Genomic DNA, 20,034 nt, shown 5'->3' with positions numbered 1-20,034 from the left:
AGTTTTTTGGGTCAAGCACGGACCACTTTTTATCCTTGGTTTTGCATTGTCCCAGAACTCTAATTTTACAACTACGACTGAGACAAGCGCGGAAATGTCATATAACAATTATGATATACTAACTTGTCAATCTTTAGTATCAGAACGAATTTAGAAAATTTCAAACATTTGACAGGATCAGCGTCAATGTTGTATCTTCACGCAAAGAACTCGTGATATGCCTTGATTTGTTCTTCTGTTAAAACACTGTTTTCTCAAATGAGAAGAGTATGACAGTTTCATTATGAGTTCACGCTTTTAAGCTCATGGTTCATGATGATGAGCTGAGCATCAGGGAGGATTTTCCTGGACTCCCTTCTTTCGTATCCACCAATCTCAATCCACTTCCATGAGGATCATTGTCTCTCACACTCTTGAGATCGATGAATAGAGAGAATCTGTCTCCGGCATAAAATTCTGTTGCCTTTATCGCACTGTTTTCCTTACCAAATCTTCTGAAGACCTCTTCCCACATATCTCTTGTCTTCATTCCTTGGCTGTAAATCTTATCTGGGATTCCATCGACAACCACCTTCATTTCAGTGATGTTAGGATTGAGTGTAGAATCGGAGTTTGGATTTGATACTATGTTGCTAAAAGAAAGGCTGGACGTGTGGCTGCCGACGCTCACGTTCTTTTGGGAGACGAAAATATACCATATTCTATTGCCAATACGAAGCGAAGTCTGTTTAAAATTCCTTTAGAATTAAAATGTTTTAATATATTGATAGCAGACCACGGTAATGCATGTGTGCTATTATTATTTTGGTAATGGTGTTTTGTATAACTTAATTCCTCAAGTATCTGTGTGCCGGTTCAGGGTTGAATACCCGTCAAGAATACAATTTCCTAGCCCTAGAGAAAGCATTCCTTTGTCTCTAAAACATACCTACAAAGTCGAAGCTAACCGATATGTAATTACGTTATCACTTGTAATAAGTAATAAGGAGCTCTGCGAACACAATTTTTTTGATAATATCACGCGAAAGAGAACCTTAGAATATTGGTTGAGTTATGATTATTTTCCATATTCTCATTGGTAAGGATTACTGAGATAGTGAATGATCACATGCGATGTAATGGAGGAACTTACAATCGATTCCATTAGTTTACCAGGAACACTGAATAATGAAATAGGGTGGTAGCTGCATTTGTCGGTCTCATTGTCTTTTTCTTTTTTGTATATGGGTACAACATCAGCTGTTTTCCACATGGTAGGAACTAGGAACAACGTTGCGGTTAGCGCTTACTTTAAACACAGACAGCAACGAAGGAATAATAGCTGTATTGGCCAGCTTGAACAATTTTGGTGGGACTTCATCAGGACTACAAGAAGTATTGGACTTTAATTTTGCTAAGGCATGAGTAATGTTTTCTGCGGTGAGGCTAATACTCGAAATTGTGGATGTGATAGTGCGGGTCTGATTGGAGCGCCATCATGATAAAGTGGTGGCCATTCATGGGAAATTTGTCCGCCTATCGTAAAGAAGTGGTCATTTAGGAGGTCGGCTTTTTTAAAATCAGAGATTGCCAGAAACTTGTCCTCTTTCCTGGTGTTATTGATATGTGAGCTGATGCACGCCTCAATGGCATTCTTGATGGAATTGGTATCCTTTACCTCATCAAAAAGATTCTTGTAGTTATCACATCTAGCAATTCTAACCTCGTGTGTCTTGATTCCTTAGCACCCTGTATTTTGTCCACAACTTCTAATCATTGGAGTTTCGTGCTTTCAGCAGAGTTTTAAATCTGATGTTAATCTGCAGTGATTCAAGGAAACGATTGTTGTCTTAGTTTTACTTCCCGGAAAGGAGCGTTCTTGTCACAGGTTCACTCAACACATTTTATCATGTCCAGCATCAGGGTCATCAAACACGGAACAAACTGACCAAGAAGCAGTCTCGAGGTCGTGCGTGAACGTAGATCAGTCGAAATGACTGTAGCTTCGAACAGAGTGAATGACAAAGGGCTAACGCTGGAAACGTCAGTTTTGAAATTCTTTACGGCGGGTGGCTATTTCACATTATCTTTAAAGACATTTCACCATGCCTAGCATTCCGGTCATCAAACACGTAACAAATTGAACAGGGAGCAGTCTCGAAGTCGTGCGTGAACGTAGATTGGTCGAAATTTCTGTAGCTTCGAACAGAACGAATGACAAAGGCTAATGCTCAAAACGACAGTTTTAAAATTCGTTATGGTGGCTAATTTGCATTATAAACTCGGTTTATAAAAACCAAATTATCTTGTTATACTCCCCCACCGACGCAGCACCGCATGCTCTTTAGAAACTTACCCCTTTGTTTATTTGTTTTAGAGAAAGTTTATTTCCGAATGGCCTTTTCCCGCTTATTACGTGAATCGAGTTCTTCACCAGGACACAACCAGGTTTATAGCAGTTTTAAACACAAAGAAGAGTTAATTTATTTGAACTTTAATGGATGAAGCAAACGGCGTTACATACATTGTAACACATAAATGCCCTTAATACTAAAAAAGTAGCTACTGGGGAAACTCCAGGCTACCTCCAATCATCAAGATCACTTTTTCTATTCCGCTATTGACCATATATAACCAAAATATTCAATTATAAAATTTACTTTATACCTCGGTTGCAGAATTATGAATTTACAGATACCTGAAACAAAGAATTCTTAAATACATACTACAAATGTTTGAATACAAAATTAAAGAGATCTTAAAATAATTATCATTAACCTGTAAGATCTATAATGCAGAGGTCAAAATACGTTTTGAAAATAGCATCAGTTATAAAACCGGCATGCATCATATGAGGTTTTTAAAATTGCGTCCTAGTGATAAATAATGTCAATTGGATTTTGTGTCGCATTGTTTCTATTTCATGGTACATAAAACAATTACTTCCAAATGCTAGTAAAATATGCAAAATTTAAAAACAAAATCAGCTTAACTTACTTGTACTGAAACTAAGAAAATAGTTGTAAAAAATGAAAAAAAAATCCCTGCAGCCTTTTTCCAAAGAATTGTTTACTTTTCCCTCTGAAGGAATCCGTCACTCTAATCTAAACTTCAATTTAAAGATGACAGGTCAATGAAAACTGGCAAACCATATGAAAATAAAGAATTCTTTTCTCAACAGAATACTCGTTTTCTTTGTGAAAATTAGTTTTTAAAAACCATTTAAGTCTAGTTACTGAAGGTTTTATCATCAACCATTTTCGTTTCATTTACCTACTAAGCCTTGCTCGTTAAAAGTCATCATTTCTACTAGGTCTTTGATTTCTACACTATTAACTAGGCTAAAACGGGCATTTTCTTCCCTTCTTTGATATGACTTAAGATAAATTTTATTGTTCTTTATTCATCAACCTCTTCTAACTACTTTACAGTTCCTACGTTTGTAATTTCATAGTTTTATTTCCGTTTCTCATGGTACAATAGTTGCTTCGCTACCAGTAATTATATATTTGATGGTGAGGATACTTTTATTTCAAATTATTTCATGGTTTTCACCTCGATTCAGACCCGTTTTAGGGAAAACTTTCTTGGTTAAGACAGACGTTTCTTCGAATTAATTTGGTTGGGTGCAACCACGTAAATGGTAAGAAAATATCAAATGTATGGCGTAGTCTACAATACTATTAAGGATAGCTAGCGTAGCGTGTATGCTTAAGCTTGTTAATCGTATGGAAATTACGTTTAATTTCTTTTCTCCGGCTACAACCTTTGTGAAAAACAAAGCTTAAGCTTTTGTGCTTAAATCAGTTTTGAAAGCCCACAAACTCGCCCTCAGACCTAGTATAGTTAATCATTGTTATTCTTTACTAGTATTTACTGCTAGTGAAAATTAATGCAGTTATGTCTTACTGAGTGTATAAATAAAGATGCTTGCTCAGACCGTGTGTTGTCTGTGGGAGGGAAACAAATTAAGAACAATTAAAGTAAAAGGAAAACTAATGCACCCACTCTACACAAGGCTTTCTTTTCAAACGTCATTGATATAATATTTTATCCCAAAGATATATCTTACCTTTTTCTTAAGTAGAAATAAAGTAGCATTTTCTAAGTGAAGTGATCTATAAATATTTCATACATTTCTTGCATGGCGGAAAATGGTAATAGTTAGCTCGAAAGATATTGCCTCAAGGCATAAAAAAGATATTAGTTTTGGGATAGTTGGAGGGAAAGCAATCTAGTCAGTCTTGATTCGTATGTGGTATGGTGTAATTATTGAAACTGAAAAAAGATTAGTTAATGATAGTCTTCAAGAACAGTCTAAAAACATTAGGATATTACACTTCATGTGAGATCTAGCTGTGGTGCTACCATTAATTTTCATTAATTGTTACCTTTTTTGGAGGAAGTCCTTAACCAGGCACTTTTTTTCTCGTGTAGATGATGCCCACACAGGTTCTAATAACTTATAAACCTTACACTCTGAGATAGCGAATAACATGCATAAATAAAGCAAAAAATATTATTATACATTTGTACGAGCTAGAATAAGTGAAAAGGTGTAACTTATCAAATTCAGAGATGATGTTTGCGTGGCAGATAGTTTTCAAGTCACCGAACGAGGTAAACGTGCATACAAGTTAAAGCCTATTAAAATTACAAAAGGATGGACAATTTCAAAAATACTTGAATAGCAAATCATTGTGAGAGCAATTTATTGTACTCAATCGTGACGTCGTCACTGACCCCTTTGCTACGAAATTTTAAATGTAAAAAGTCTTCTTGACAAATTTTGAAGAAGTACGTTTATAGAACCTTTAAAAATCTTGAGCAAATAATCTGTTTTGTACAAAACAAAAATTGTAACGAATGTAACATTTAAAGCCAATTAGCATGTTGTGCGTGTGAAATTACATTGATATAGTTTGGGTCATCGGGTCTCAGGTGTAACTGGTAAAAACGGTACAAATTGCAAGTGTTCTGATATGCTTTAAAGTTTGAAAGTTAATTAGAACAGTTTCTTTTTTTCCCAGCAGCACACGATTGTCACTTTCTGCCACGCGAACAAGCAACCCTTAAATTGTATGAATTGATATTTCTCAAACTGATTTTATCATCTTCTAAAACTAAATGTTTCCAAAATTAAACTCATTTCATATATTATTTGAAGTAAATATAAAATCTATAAAAAAGTTCTGCCCTTTTGAACAAAAGATAAAAGATAATAGCTTTATCCTCTCGAAACAAAGTAGAATGATTTCTCCGTTTCAATTTATCACTGTGTTATTCATTATCCAACATCGATAGTACGGTTTAAAAAACCAATCATTATTTCTCATCACAATTGTGTTGTTTTGAAATAACGGAAACAAAAAATATACAGGCTATTTAATCCATTTCAATCCGATTGTCGTGATGTCTTGGTTTTGCACTCCGGCTCAGTGAAGAATTTGCATACTGCCCCCCATCCTCCCCACCCCGCCCCTTCTTTATTTGACTTAGAAGTATTTTTTTTTTTGTTTGTTTGTTCGTTTTTAACAGTAGTCCTGCCCATATCTAAAACTATTTCAACAATGGTAATTCTCCCATGAGTCATTACTAAACATTCTACAAAATTAAACTCCAGAAAAAAAATTCCCTCTTCGCACCAAGGCATAATCTTTGCGTAAGTTTACAACTTATCTTTCTTCGCTGAAATTTAATTTTGCTTTTCAGCTGGTATTTACAATTCTATTAGCAATAATATTTTAATTTCATGTAGTTGTAATTCGTTAAATAAAATAACTCTACTCGTTCAAAGTATGCAATTTTCTCTTCGGTTAAAAAATTAAAATTTAGTACTCGATAAAAGTGTTAAACTACTAAAATGGAAAAGGAAACCTCCCGCACATTCCGAAATATTCTTGAAAAATTCTTCACTTTCAAATTGAAGTTAATTGTGAAATTTAAACGCATAAACTGAGAGTCCACTCGGCGTTGTGGAGTGAATTTCTACCAAGCAAAATGCTTCCTTCGTAAACGACAACCTCGATTACCTGACACCAATTCTATTATATACTTTCCTCTCACTAACTCAACTCCAATTAACATTTACATCATAGACCACACAGTAGTGAAGAAGTAAGAGAGAAAGGAAAGACAAAGCATACCTGAGTTTACTAATCACAACAATTTGATTAAGCAGATTTTTTCATCCAATTCAAGATGGTATTTTCTCTTTAACTGGATAAAGAAATTCTTATCAACTTGGAATCGAGTTGATATTTACTTGAATTAACTATATTTCTTTACCACCTAAATGGAACGGTTCTTGGTCGGTCAGCGCCTTCCTTGACCAGAGGCTTGTGAAATTCCCGCCCTTGCCTGGAGTGTATGAGTGCCCAGCACTGTTCGCAATAGTACTGCAGGCACGTGACATTTGCGCAAAAAAATGGTGCAAATTTACCTGCGCACCGGGCGCCATGACACTCGTCACACAACTGATCATCCAAAACATATGGCTTGACTTCAACCTGGAAAGTGATATGAAACTGTGTTATTGATAAGAAAGGCTATTGCACATACTAATGGAGTAAAATAAAAAATGGGAGTAAAGCTATTTTTATTTAAAACCTACAACTATCAACACAGCTAACTAAGATATCTTCAAAAGAGTTATAATATTAATATATATAATATTAGAGGGGTTTGAGAAATAAGGTATTCCAAGACTTTTTTGCTCAGGTATACGGTATTCTCTCATGATAGTGATTTGCCTTTTTATCACAGGTAGTAATTCGGCATTTAGTGGATGACCAGAAACTAATAATAGTTATTCCCGAATGAAAAACAGTTGGGTGTTAACACTTATTCAAGTGGGCAAAGTAGTTTTTCCGACCTCCGCTATTGGGAACGATGGTATAAGGAGATGTAATATCAGTAGTGAAAATAGGTTTGTCTTGGCCCAAAATCGCGAAAAATTGACTAACATGACATGACTAACAATGTCAGTCGAAAGGCTTACTCTTTTATCTATGTCGCCATGTTGCAGCTGCACAAATCTGGCACTGATAGCGGCAATATAACTTTGTTGATTGGAGAAGGCCACTCGACCAGCACCTTAAATGTAAAGCAAAATGTAATATGTCAAAAGCTGAACAGCAGCTCCTTATCTGTTGCCGTTGCAACTTAATTTAGTGTTAACAACTGGGTTGAAAACGTGTATTAGCCACCGTATTAGCCGCCCTTTACGGTGGCTAATTTACGTTTTCAACCCAGTTGTTAACACTAAATTACCTGCTATACTCTCCCACCGACGCAGCACCACAGTTTCTTTAGAAACTTGCCCCTTTATTCATTTGCCGTTGCAATTTGTTCGATATTCGTAATTTTGCATATGCACGCTTTGTAAAATTGCTCTATTGTCTTCGCTATTTTTTTTCATTTTGCATGTAATCCTTTTCCTAAATGTCGTTTTACTAACCCAGTTAGCTGATTCGAATTTGAAAAAATCTTTCTTCGAGTTTATGCAACTTTTTATTACTGAAACGTAACAACTGCGTTAAGCTAAATAACTCTTACCCTTAGGATATTTCAGTTCAGGATCTACATCTATCCCAGCATAACAGACTCCTCCATACAGCCGATCCATTATCATGGCCAGCTCTATTGCTCTCAATGGGCGAGGCACTCCACCGACAAAAATTGTTTTCCTTGGGTCAAGTGGATGTGAACCGTCCATGACAAAATCTGAATCATTCAGATTCCAAGGTCTTATCTGAACCTGTAGTTTCAAACGAAATGAGTTTTTTTCATACATTCACAATTTTTTCTTGAAGGGGGAAGGGAGAAAGAAAGAAATTTTAAATTACATCCGCTATATTAATTTAACATAGGTCTTTGTAGGCTCTAGGCAACTAGGTTAATCAGAGTTGAAAAAAATTTATAACATCGTACTAACCGATCATAAGGACCGTACAGGGGAAGATTTGCCGGAGGTCGTAGCAGTACGGACTGAGCGCAGCGACGTCCGTTCAAAAGCGACCTTGGGCCAATATTCTCCAGTACAGCTGAAGCAAGTTACGTCAGTAAGTAGTTTCATATGTGGCACCCGAACCTAACCTGTTTAGTTTGAATTTGCCGGCTATCGCGACCAAAAATACATGGCTTATGGCCGTTTCTGTGGAAACGGTCAGCATAACATAATACGGAGTAAGAACCGATGAGGATGTTCGGAAATAACTCAAGACACTTTGCTAAAAAATAAAATGTTAAATTCCAAATTAAGAGTTCTCCTGTCTTCCATCCGAGTTAGAATAATGATAGGGACACAGAGAAAAGGAACTCACGGGTTTGTCTTTAATAGTAGGACTGGACACACACAGGTAGAGTTTGTCATCTTGCTGGAAGCAGGCGTCGATTAGTTTCTGCACCGATTGCTCCTCCAGGTACAGCAGAAATGCATAACCTGTGGAAGAAATGGATTTTATTATAAAAATTGACGTTAAAAAGCGCGATGTTTCTTACCCCGAAACCTTTTTTAGAGAATACCATCAGACATTTTGTTGAAATGAAAGTCACTGTACTAAACAACAAGTATGCGATGAACACGATGCTCCTATCAGAGTTGTCCTACCGTTCAAAGACCAGAAAGCAGCAAATGCGGTAAGACACCAACTCGGTGATCTCAGCCGAAAGATTGTTGCCGATGTCCAGCCCATTTACACAAGTCAGGAGATCAAGGACGATTACAGCCGAAAGAACACAAAAACCTCCAATTGTTAATCAACAAAACTTTGTTTATTATCATAAGTGCGGTCTGTGTGATGCAAAAAAGTATTTACCTAATCGATTCACTTTTAATGTTTCTTTCGCCTTAGCGTTTTTCATCACTCTTGCTGCAGTTTTCGTCAGTATCTCATTAGCATTTTTACAATTAATCATAGAAGCGCATGATAAAATTCTTTATCCTCCAACTTAAAAATGACTGTTGAGCGGTCGAAACGTCGTTCCTTTTTCATATGGAAGAAATGTTTTGATATAGGCGTTATGGTAATTTAAAAGAACCTTCGACATTACAGCGCGAAGTCGTGAAGTAGGAATAAAAGTAGTGCGTTAAAGTTGTCGTGTGTTCTTATTGAAAAGGCCTGAATTCAAAAAGAAGTTCACCTAATAAGCTTACCTTTGGGAGGAAAGTATGACTTGCTCTCTGCTTTGTGAGGCCAATCTACAGTCAAACTACCAAACCGACAGAAACTGGCGTGAATCTCATCTATAAAATAATACATAAGACTTGCAGCTGAAGCTAATCAAAATGTCTCTACTGACCAAGTATCTGGACACTACTAAATCTCGGCCCTTTTAGGTTAATGAGAGTTTCCAGGTAGCAGCAGTGCTACTTTTATCGAAGTAAAGCCAAGTCGCCCTTAAGAAGCCCTTCTTTCATTTACTGACGCAACCCTCAAGGGGCAGAGGTGCCACAAATTCCAAAGACTATTTGCTAGTTTAGTATCTTCAACTAAAGCCATGACGAGTACTGACATATTCAGAAACGGGTTTCCTATAGCATTTGTATCTTGTTTTACCAAGTGGCCGTAAACATTGGAACAAGTTTTTAAGTACACTTCTTCATCCATTGACTTTTATCCGTTGAAATACTTCCTACTGCTGAAATGATGAATGAATGAATGAAAATATTTTTAACAGAATACGTGTTGGTTCATGGACTTGACTTGTTCAGTTGGACCCTTTTGAAACGATGAAGAAATAGATGAAAGAACGTTCTACCTGAAGTAAAGTAACGGGTTTCGATTGAATCAATTTTTCTTACTGAACATTTTATATAAAATACGACTAAATAATCTCGACAATTTAGTTATCAAGGCCTCAGTCTGAGAGTATCCCTTAACGACCTTACTCTAGTTAATGAGTAGTTAATAGCCTGTGCACAAGCATAAAATGTTTTCATACCTTCATCAATATCTGGAGGCAGTCCTCCAACAAATACTTTCCTCGAGTAACGCTCGATATGATCCGGCAAATCCGATGTTGGAGAGCAACTAAGAGACCATATTGATGGTACAATTTGATCTATGAGCAAAAATAAATAAATTTCCCGTACACTTGTTAGTAAAATATAAATCTTGAAAAAGGTTAGTTGCAGAAATTTACCCCGGGTAAGGAAGCCCTGTAGGGTTTTTGCTCAATGTTGGCGCGCGCGCCTGCGTAATGTTTTTCTAGGAAATGTTTATGTTTTTGCTTTTCAAGATCACTAAAAGCCATCAAAAGGCGATGAGCAAGGTTCGGACTATTGTTTGCTGTTGTAAATATTATCAAACTGATTTTCGTTATTAAGCTAAGGCTCCACGAAGGGAAGCGCTCGTCGCTGATAATTTGGCCTTGCCCCTGATTTTCTTCTATCTCTCAATATTTTTAAAATTTGTGAAATTTGTTCTGCCGATCATTTAAAAGCCCAAAAAAATAGGGGTTTCAGAGGAAGTTTCCTCGGTATTTGCAGTTTTGTATGTTCCACCTCTATCTCAAATTTGGTCATGAATTTCTTTTTATCAACAAGCAAACAGTTCAGCAAATCTTAAGAAATTCCATCGAAGGAAACGCGATAAATCTTGCTCGAAAGACTCCGATTTTCTTTGTCGCATAACATTACGTCATGGAATAAAAGTTCGCCAAGATCTATATCTGAGCATGCGTAAACTTTTGGCAATCTTTCCCACGGTGTTTTCTTTTCAGTTGACTTCTTTAGTACAGGGGCTATGAACATTACGGGTGCAGTTGCTGGAAACCCTAGATTCCATCACACAAAAACTGTGTGGAGTTAAACTGTTTTTAACTCACCTTTTCAGGTAACAATCGTGCGATCGTATCGAGCCACCATGTTTGTTTTGCATGGTGACACTCGGGCTATGTTCGCACCCAGATCTCGCGCGGTTAAAAACCCCTATGGAGCCTCCTATGCTTGACACATTTTATAAATGTTTCTATCCCACGAAGGCGGATTTCTAGGCAGCAGTGAAAATAAGGCCCGAAGAAAAAATTAGGCCTGTACGGGATTTGAACCCCTGACCTCTGCGATACCGGTGCAGCACTCTACCAAATAAGCCAATAAGCCAACTAGGAACTGGTCCTTGTGTTGGTTCCATGACATTGTTCATTATGTTGTTGGTAGAGCTAACATTTTTTAATATCAATTTTTTTTCACAATGTTATCCCGTTAGGTCTACGCAATTTAAAAACTACGTAAAATTAACGGCATTGTTACAAGCTCAGAATAACTGAAATCAAGCTTGTTAAGCCATGTCATTATCATGTCACTTTTCGTTCCCATGTAAGTTATATATCTCAGATTTCTGAGATACATAACTTACTTAATAACAGATGAAATTTTTTTCAATTCAGTTTTGGAGAAATTTGGTCGCCTTATCCTCTTTTCAAGGCGACATAATTTGAAACTAACGGACGTACTTTTAGTTAAATTGCATATTTGCAATTTTTTTCAATCATTGCAGCAGGATAATATCTATTTTTTCAAAAATTGTTACAGTAGATATTTGGAAGAGAAAAAGCTTCTTTTTTATTATTTAAGTATATTTCCCAAATTTTTTCATCATATCGGGACTATACAGTCTGACGAAACATGGGCTGCCGTGAACGCAGGGTAATCAATTAGATGATGCTTACTGTGTACGGTTAAATTACAAAATAAAATCGTTTAATTATTTACCTCCTGCGTGAGAAATTCCTTTCTTTTGCAGATGATACTTGAAGGCTGAAATGCAGAAAAGATAGAAGATCTCGTTAGTATTCACATGGCCATGCTTAAGAAAGGCCACCATGTGCTCAAATAATGCCCAAATTGTCGATATAATGCCTAAAATGCAAAGTTGCTCAAAAGTTTTAAAACGTTTCCTTTGAGATTTTCAGCCAAATTTTAAGCTGGCGCCGAACTTTGTCAACGTATTTTTTTGGAAAGTTTGCAAAGAGCTGTGGTAGATTGCAGTTAAGAAAAAAACAAATAGGAGTCATTGACCTCGTTCTTGTTTTAAGGACGCATTATGCAAAAAGTAAGGGCGCTTACAAGAGCCTGTAATGTTACTCTGGTGAACGTACTTGTTTGAAAATTGATGAATACGTGTTGATAAACAATCGAGAATTTTTATGCAAACTCAAGGGAAGCAAATGTGGAAGCTGCTAACCATCATTTCGAGCCAATTTGATTCAACTGAGCGGAAGTCGCTCTTTGCAATCAGAAGATGCCCCCGTTCACCTACTCATTTACCGATTCACCGATTCGAGCTGAGGGTCAAACTGTAAATGTGACATGGGTCAACTATCGAGTATTCATTTAACAAAACTTGTCACATATATGTGGATGAGATAATCATTTTTTGTGTTCTGATTGGACCAATCAGTTACAGTTATCCGCTCATATACCGAGCCATCCTAAAATGGAAAATAGTCAGATCAAGCGTTGTTAAGCTGAATCAAATTTTAGGCGGAAGCAAACGCTTCTCCTGAGCGGTGGAAATTAAGTAAAACAGATGCTAGTCAATGTTATCACGGTAACAAAAAGAAAATCAAAAGAGTCTGATAAAGCTCTATTTGATAGTAGGTATAGTTGAAGTTTCAGTAATAAAAACGTTGCACCTGGCACTAGTGTTATCTAGTCTACAAAAAGATAGAGCACAACAAAGAGAACAGCCGGTTACCTCCAAAACTTTGGGATAACTTACAAACTTTGCCTTAAAATATCTAAGCTAGACCAGGACCTTTATTTACATCAGCTTATCTGTAAACTACGTTCAGGCAGCCATAACTTTGGTTATTTTCCCTTGGCTACCACATAGCAAGACATTTGTGAATTAACACAATGCTTTAGAATAAGCTTGAAGTTCTACAAAGTGAACCGAATACTAATCTCAATCTGTAACTCGTTACTCCTACACCTGGATCGAGACCCAGAGTTGAAGACATTTAAACGAAAACTGTCTTCAATCTCTTCCTTCGCTCGGTTCCACAAACCAAAACAGTTGTCGAACCCAGACAGTTTTGAATGCTTTTGCGGAAGTGTTCTAGCTCGTACCCTTGAACTTTTTTCGGATTAAAAATTTCTTCATTTCACTTAGCTATTCAGGTCCGGCTGGGTAAACTGCTTTTAGCGTTGGATTTTGTTTAGCTCCGTTTTGTTTAGCTTTAGTAATGTTTATTACACATTTCATGTGATTATTTTGCCGCTTTGGCGGTCGGATGCAACATCGACTTACGGGAATTTTAATTTGAAAAAAACTTTGAGAGTGAAAACAAATTTAATAAAACTGAATCATTCCATTCCCGCTTGTTGGATACGATATTGACTCATATCCCAAGCGTGCTCCTGGAGTTATCAAAAACTATCCATTCTCATTAAAAATGATTGTTACAGTACTGTAGTGTCTCAACTTGACATAAGAAATTATGTCTGATACTCAAGAATCAACGTCTCAACGTTAATGTTTACAGAAAAGCACCCATGGCCTCCTGTTGAATTAAAACTGAAATGTTTCGGAATGCACTATGCAGAATACTTCAGTCTCCGTCATCGTCATCGTGAGTGAATTGCACCCACCTGTCGAGTTTCTTTTTCTTTCCAGAAACGTTTTCTTAGCCGTAAAGCAATTAACTCAATAACCAAGAGGGACGTTCTTTAGGTAAAATCTAAAATCTCCAACTTCGGCCTTGTTACAGTGATCTTGCACGATGATTACGGCCCCGGTTCAAGATTTCCCTGTAACGACCTTCCTCTATGTTATTATGTAGTTAATGTCGTTAATATTTGACGATTTATTGATGATGGCATATATCGAGGCGCACGCTATGAACTTTTGCTTTCTTCACAAGAGGTGTAATCAGAAAAACGAAATGATGATTACTATATCTGACTTCTTGGACGTAATCCACAAAATCAACTTAACCTGAATCGATATTTTGAGATATATAATGGCGTTTTTTGACTATCCCTCTTTATGGCATCATTCCATCTTTCAACGCTCGTTTAATATGTTTCTCGTTCTGCGCCCACAGTTTACATTTGTTATTCTCAATTACAAAGCCTCTTAAAATCGTTTTTATTTTTAATAGACCGTAAGCTCATTAAAGAACCAAATTGCACTAAATATGTGACAGTTTGGGAAACAATCTAAGGTCATAACGCTAACGATTACAAAATCGATTGTTCATTCACAAGTAAGAGTCACCGCTTTTAGTTACTTCTTTGTGGCAATGATTTCATGCAAGAAATTTGTGGGCATAATCTCAATTAAATTTAATTAACATTAAAGTTAACGGAGATTATGCCCACGAATTTCTTGCATGAAATCATTTCCACATTTTTTCCGTTTTCTGCAAAAATATCTTTCTTGGAGACATTACCTTCATTACAAGATGATTGGCACATATCCTGGCCTTAATCAGGTCAATTTAGACACCAGATTTGAGACTAGTGAACGTGGTTTGTTTTAACTTAATGAATTGCTTAAAGTCTTTATTACTAGCGGCAAAATTTAAGTTCAACGTTATCCTTTCATCAGACAGATATTTTAACTTTTCTTCATAAATAATGCTCTCGATTTCAAAAGAGTAGGGCAATCGCTCCTTATGAAGAAGTGGAATGTATTTTAAGTAGGACGCAGGCTTTTGGAACAGAGCAGTCTAAACACATTTATGAACGCCAGTAGTATCCTCCCGAAATTAAAATTAAAAATGATTATGATGTATCATAATTTCTCAGCTTAGTTGGTTTATGAAGAAACGCATGAAAGAGAAGGTTTTTTGCCACACAAGTGCACATGTCTGTGAAATAAAGTGCAAACAAATGTTGAAGAGCAACTTCGCAGAGCAGCAATTCAGTTTGACTTGGTTGGAAGTCAAAGGAAAGTGTTGAAATAAATTTGCATCGAGTATCGTGCTGACTTAAAAACTTGTTAACGAGTCTCAATTCTCAATACAAATGAGCACGATTTTAGCCAGACGTTACTAAGGTTGTCTGAAATGGCTAAGGGGTCTCTAAGGATATTCACCTAGAAATCTCATTAGACAACTCCGCAAATCGATGTCTCCAAAAGCTTGGCATCTTCTGAGAGACGTTGTTTGACATAATCGCCAAATGTGCTTCCTTAGCTGCCAAAGATTTGCCTTTCTTTCTCGTAACCAATCAGATAGAGAAATTTTAATGGAGAGTAATTTTGACCTATTGTTACTGAAAATCCATACAGCTGTTATCCATGTTATATTCTAAACTCAGCTTGTGGCCCTATATAAAGGTCCTTTTTGCCAAACGTATGAGAGGAAATGTTGATAATTATTTCAGAATAATATCCTATCAAGAAAATGCACTTCAAAGCGAAGAAGAGCTTTAATAAAACATCACGTCAGAACTACTTTTCGCTATTAAAATTGGTTTTCTCGTTTTGAATATTAATATAAAACCGCGTGCAGCTGAGAGATTTAATTGTGTTTTCAGTTTACTGTAGTAAAGTTTTAGTTAAAAATTCTGATATGTATTCTCGATTTGAACTCTAAATTTCAATTTAAATAAGGACAATTCCCTTTAAAAGATCGAGAGTTGGTTCGTCTCTTCTCTTCAATGGTATCGTCAGCTTTATATCGGTAACTTTGCTCGGTGCTTTACCTAACGTCTGCTACAGTTTTTTAGCTGAAAGCTTAAAAGGGAAAAAGAACGGAAGGAAGGTAGACTTGAATAAATTATCAATAAAATTTGTCCCTCCCGAGCTTTCCTTTCTCGTTGAGGGTTTTCCTTGTATTTCTTTTAGTTTATGATCAAAATTTTCGGTGGAATATTTTCTTTTCGTCAAAAAACATCACCAGTCATTATAACGTCAGCTTTATAGATGCGATCTTACGAACTATGAGATGCCGTATAAATCTGCATTTTACTGCTTTTTTCTCAGAAACCTCGCTTCCTCTGTTTTAGATGTTTAATGTTCCTATTCTCACACTCATAGAGAAGAATTGAAATACGGAAGAAATTTAGTTACTGGGTCTGTTTGTACCTCAGGGACGAAGCTGCGTTGGCGTTTCTTGCGTAAGCCCTCTTCATTGATCTTATACTTTCGCAGTTTTTCGTCATATAAGAAAAACCTTTTTCATTTGTTTGGCGTAAGAAAGACGTTTCCTTCGAGCTCCCATTTTTGTGTTTTCTTTTGACCAATTTTAAGTGTTTGATCAGTCACGAGCCGTAAAAGTGAGACTTGAGCGACACTAAATAGAAATCAAATTACGTTTATTTTCCTTAAAGAAAAGAAATATGTTTGGTAGTCAGACCCAACTGTTGTGATTTTGATTTTGTCTCAGGGGACTAGAGGAACCTTCACTACAAGTTGTAAAAGCGGTGATATTGTGCTTTTTCTCCCTTTCAGGACTAACAGTAATTTCACAAATTTTGTTCGCGTTAAAAGGTTATTCAACCAAATGAGACCGCTGGGAGTCTGATTTTGTAGATGAGTTAGTAGAACTATGGTTTTACAAAGATTGCTAAAGAAGCAAACGCAACAAATTTAAACAGAGGATTATCTGAAGTAGCTGATTATCGTTTTTCAACGGACGGAACGGCGTGGAGACAATATGAAAAACATTCAACAATGTTTTCATGACTTGGATGATTTTTAACTTTTCATACTATGTAAGGCAAAGAAAGGGACATTTTTGTGATCCTTCGAATGAATATTCTGATCTAAACGAAATGATTATGGCCTTCGCCATCTCTGACTTTTCATCTTTTTGACCGTCGCACACACTTCAACTCGAAGGATAGATTTAAATGTCGTTTCCCGTAATAAAGCAGTCGGCGACCATGCACCCTCATGCAGTCCATCTTTAATTTTTCGTTATTCTTTCCTTTAACAGTCAACGACGACAATTCGTTAGAATACGACATGAAACAATTTTTCTTTAAATGATACGAGAAGTGACTTTGAGACAATTAAATAGTAAGGATAATTTTATGGCTTCCTTCCTTTGCAATTTTACCAGTGGTACTTCATCAGCATCCGCAGTGTAGCATCCTAGACATTCATATGACTTAGGAAACAAGCGTACTCTAATTATTTTCTTTTTTATTTAAATTTGAGAAAGGAGTATTTCCAAAATGTAGTTTGTAGTTTTCTTCCAAATGTATCTGTCGAGTCCTCTTCCCACGATTTACGCATTTACCGCCATTTTTAGGTTTATCTTAACTAAAACTAAAAATGCTGATTGTCAACAACACTAACCCATCAATTTTTTGCTTTAAAGAAAATCTTTTATAGATGTAGAACATCTAATTTCCCAAAAAGAAAGGGAAAGCAGCGAAGATATAATAGAAACTTCAAATATTCTTGTTTCTGGCCATTTTGAAAACCCATTAAAAATTAAAAGAACCATGGCGGAAAGTGCAGGTGCCGTGCGCCAGAAATTAGTAGGGAATGAAAGTTTTCATATTCTTACTTTACCGCAGTCTAATAGGGATTTCCAGCGAGATGCGAACGTGAGTGAATGTTCTATCGCGATGCGCACTCATTATTAACCAGATGAACTCTCAGGAAGAGAAATTTCCCATAAAGACTGGCTAAATCTGTAACATGTGTTAAAAGCAATGTACGTTTGCGCACAACCTAATTTCACAAAACAAAATGTTATGCCGGTAAATGAGCGTGGCAAAATTTGATAGAATTGTATGTTCCTGTTGCTTTGGCTCTTATTGAACAAGGTATTTTATTCATGCTTCTTCTTTTTTGTGCCTTCAGACATATAAAGGGATTTTGCGTCGTAATAAAAGATCATACTAACCGCTTAAGTTATCTGGAGGATCCGAAGGAGAACGAATTATATCAAGTAAACGGGTCTCCAAAGATGGAAATTTCATTGAATCCTGAATAGGAAAGAGAAGACAAAAGATCCATTAGTGATGAGAGTTTAAGATCCACAAAGGTTTAAAAAAAATTTCCCTAAATTTCCACTTTTATTACGACTTTACATCATAATTTCGAAGCAGCTGTACCTTTAAGCCAACTTTTTCCCTCATTAATTTATGTATGTTTTGGTGAAAGGACGGAGAAAACATTATTGATTCTAGCGAATCCATATTTCTCATTTTTTATTTCGCTCGTCGTCTCCTAACGATTTCATGGAAAATACCGTGTGGCTTTAAATAGACATCTCTTATCTAATATAAAAGGATTCTTTATTACGGTTTCTAACTGCATTCGTGTGAACGTAACGTTGTACTCTTCTTAATTTCGGTTCAAAAAATAATCTGCATTGGAAGGGAGAATCACCCAACGTACGGTATCTTTTTGCCAACTTGTTCTTTTGTATATGATGTTTCCTTCAAAATATGTTTTATAATTTCTATGATTTTACCTGATACGAGTAAAGGGAGTTTGAAAGCTCGTTGTTTTGGCCATGTGAATTTCCAAGGCTAGGGATATCATCCAAAATCGTACCGTCCACGGGTTGCCGATTCAGACTCAAACTTTGTAATCCCTGCGTTATGCTCTGTGTTGAGATGGTCGATCTTGAAACAGGAGGAAACGTAGGGTTTAGACGATGATGATTTCGCATTCGCGAAGAGCTTGGAAGTGTTAACGAAGACGGCCTAGAATTTCTTCCATGTGGGAAATTTATGGCGTTCAGTGTGTGGTTTGAAGGCCGACTTCCCCACGAGTTTTGTTGTTGTGAAGGCCAGCCTGAAATGGATGGCGGGGTCTGTTGATTCCATCCCCCCAAACTTGTTATAGTAGGCATTGATTTGTTTTGCGTTATAAACGCCGAGTTATGAGGAATCGGTCTTCTTGGCTGATGGTTCATTGTTGTCGTCATATTCGTCGGCCCATTTAATCTTCGTGGCTGGGTTATAACCGGAGTGTTGGAGGGTAAATGAATGCCGTTTACTGGCTGTGGAATTGCGCCGGGTTGTACAAATACATCCTCTACGGTGGCTGGCGACCAAAACGTGGTCGATGCTGCAAAATCGTGAAACATGGAGTTCTCTGAATCTCTCGTGAAATTAAGTTTTGTTTGCTCCAAAGGTGTATTTCCCTGCGTTGAATTTACCTTAGATTTTGGCGAGTCGTCTAAACAGTCTTCGCATGAACCGTTTTTAATATTTTTGTTTTCCGAATGTTCCTCCTTTAGATTTCCAGGGAAAAAAAGCGACGTCGCTCGCGAGTCGCTGTGACTGTAGTCAACTGGTGAAAGTGATCTTGTTGTGTGGCCAAAATCGGCCATATCCCAGAATTGTAGAACTAAGGCGAAATAGTGCCTTAGTGGATTACGTATACAGCAGGTGCTATTGTGTTCACCGCGCCACGTCGTTCCTTTTTCTGTCAAGTTGAACAGGATGCGAGTCAGATGAATGGTTCCGCGGTCAGTATCACGTGGTTCTACCTGCTTATGGGAAAATTAATAATGATCATATGAAATCAGATTCGACGATCGGACGCGCATTTCTAATGTGTTTTCGACAACGGTGGTGTTTGATTTGACCTAAGGAGGAAAATACGATTTTCTGCCCTTATGAAAGAATATTGAATGCGACTGGCGCTTTTAAAGGCCTCGGGGTGGCTTGAGAAACAACATCCTGTAAAAGGCCGAAATGCTAGCGGAAGATGCCTCGCCAATGTAAACAACTAAATGCGTAAATACGATTGCGAGGTTTGTAGGCTAAGGATACAGTCGCTTTTCATGAGCGCGCGAGAGAGAGTCAATAGATTAAAGCGATTGCAATGAATAATTTTCCTTTTTTCGGAATTTTGCACGTGGTCAAGATGGCTATGGACGCCTTTTTAAATAGTAATAATTATCACAAAAGATATGACTCGTGCCCCTATATGTTTGTACAAGGCAGGTATAGAAGGGTATTGTTCATGGGGTTGTCAAAGTTGTGGTTGCCGGGCTCTACCCTTTTAAAAAATCACAATTTAAAGTTTACGAACAATTCATAATGGCTGAACTTAAGTCAGCTCAACCTATTGATTTCCTGACAAAAACCTTTCAACACAAAAGGGAATTTTCCTAGTTAGTAGGCCT

At 36.9% G+C, this 20,034-nt stretch overlaps 1 protein-coding gene across 1 annotated transcript; it reads right to left on the bottom strand.

Moving 5' to 3' along the window:
- Positions 1–2,457: 2,457 nt before the first annotated feature.
- LOC113669699 (cytoplasmic polyadenylation element-binding protein 2) lies at positions 2,458–19,718 on the bottom strand. The gene is made up of 9 exons (XM_027185776.2): positions 18,367–19,718; positions 17,794–17,875; positions 11,696–11,740; positions 9,925–10,044; positions 9,137–9,226; positions 8,304–8,422; positions 7,537–7,738; positions 6,980–7,074; positions 2,458–6,488 (listed from the first exon to the last, which is right to left on the bottom strand). The coding sequence occupies exons 1-9, from the start codon at positions 19,231–19,233 to the stop codon at positions 6,264–6,266; spliced, it is 1,845 nt and encodes a 614-aa protein (XP_027041577.2). The 5' UTR covers positions 19,234–19,718; the 3' UTR covers positions 2,458–6,263.
- Between the last annotated feature and the right edge of the window lie 316 nt (positions 19,719–20,034).

This window comes from Pocillopora damicornis, chromosome 2, assembly GCF_964200805.1.
Source record: "Pocillopora damicornis chromosome 2, jaPocDami1.2, whole genome shotgun sequence".
NCBI classification, from domain to species: Eukaryota; Metazoa; Cnidaria; class Anthozoa; order Scleractinia; family Pocilloporidae; genus Pocillopora; species Pocillopora damicornis.
This window is presented reverse-complemented; position numbering and strand designations above follow the sequence as displayed.

Excerpts from the sequence above, each read along its gene's own strand:
- LOC113669699 (XM_027185776.2), bottom strand. The coding sequence starts at position 19,233 with ATGGCCGATTTTGGCCACACAACAAGATCACTTTCACCAGTTGACTAC. Across the intron at positions 17,876-18,366 it reads ACTCCCTTTACTCGTATCAG|GATTCAATGAAATTTCCATC; the intron begins GTAAAATCATAG and ends TTTCCTATTCAG. Across the intron at positions 6,489-6,979 it reads ATGGCGACATAGATAAAAGA|GTTGAAGTCAAGCCATATGT; the intron begins GTAAGCCTTTCG and ends ATCACTTTCCAG.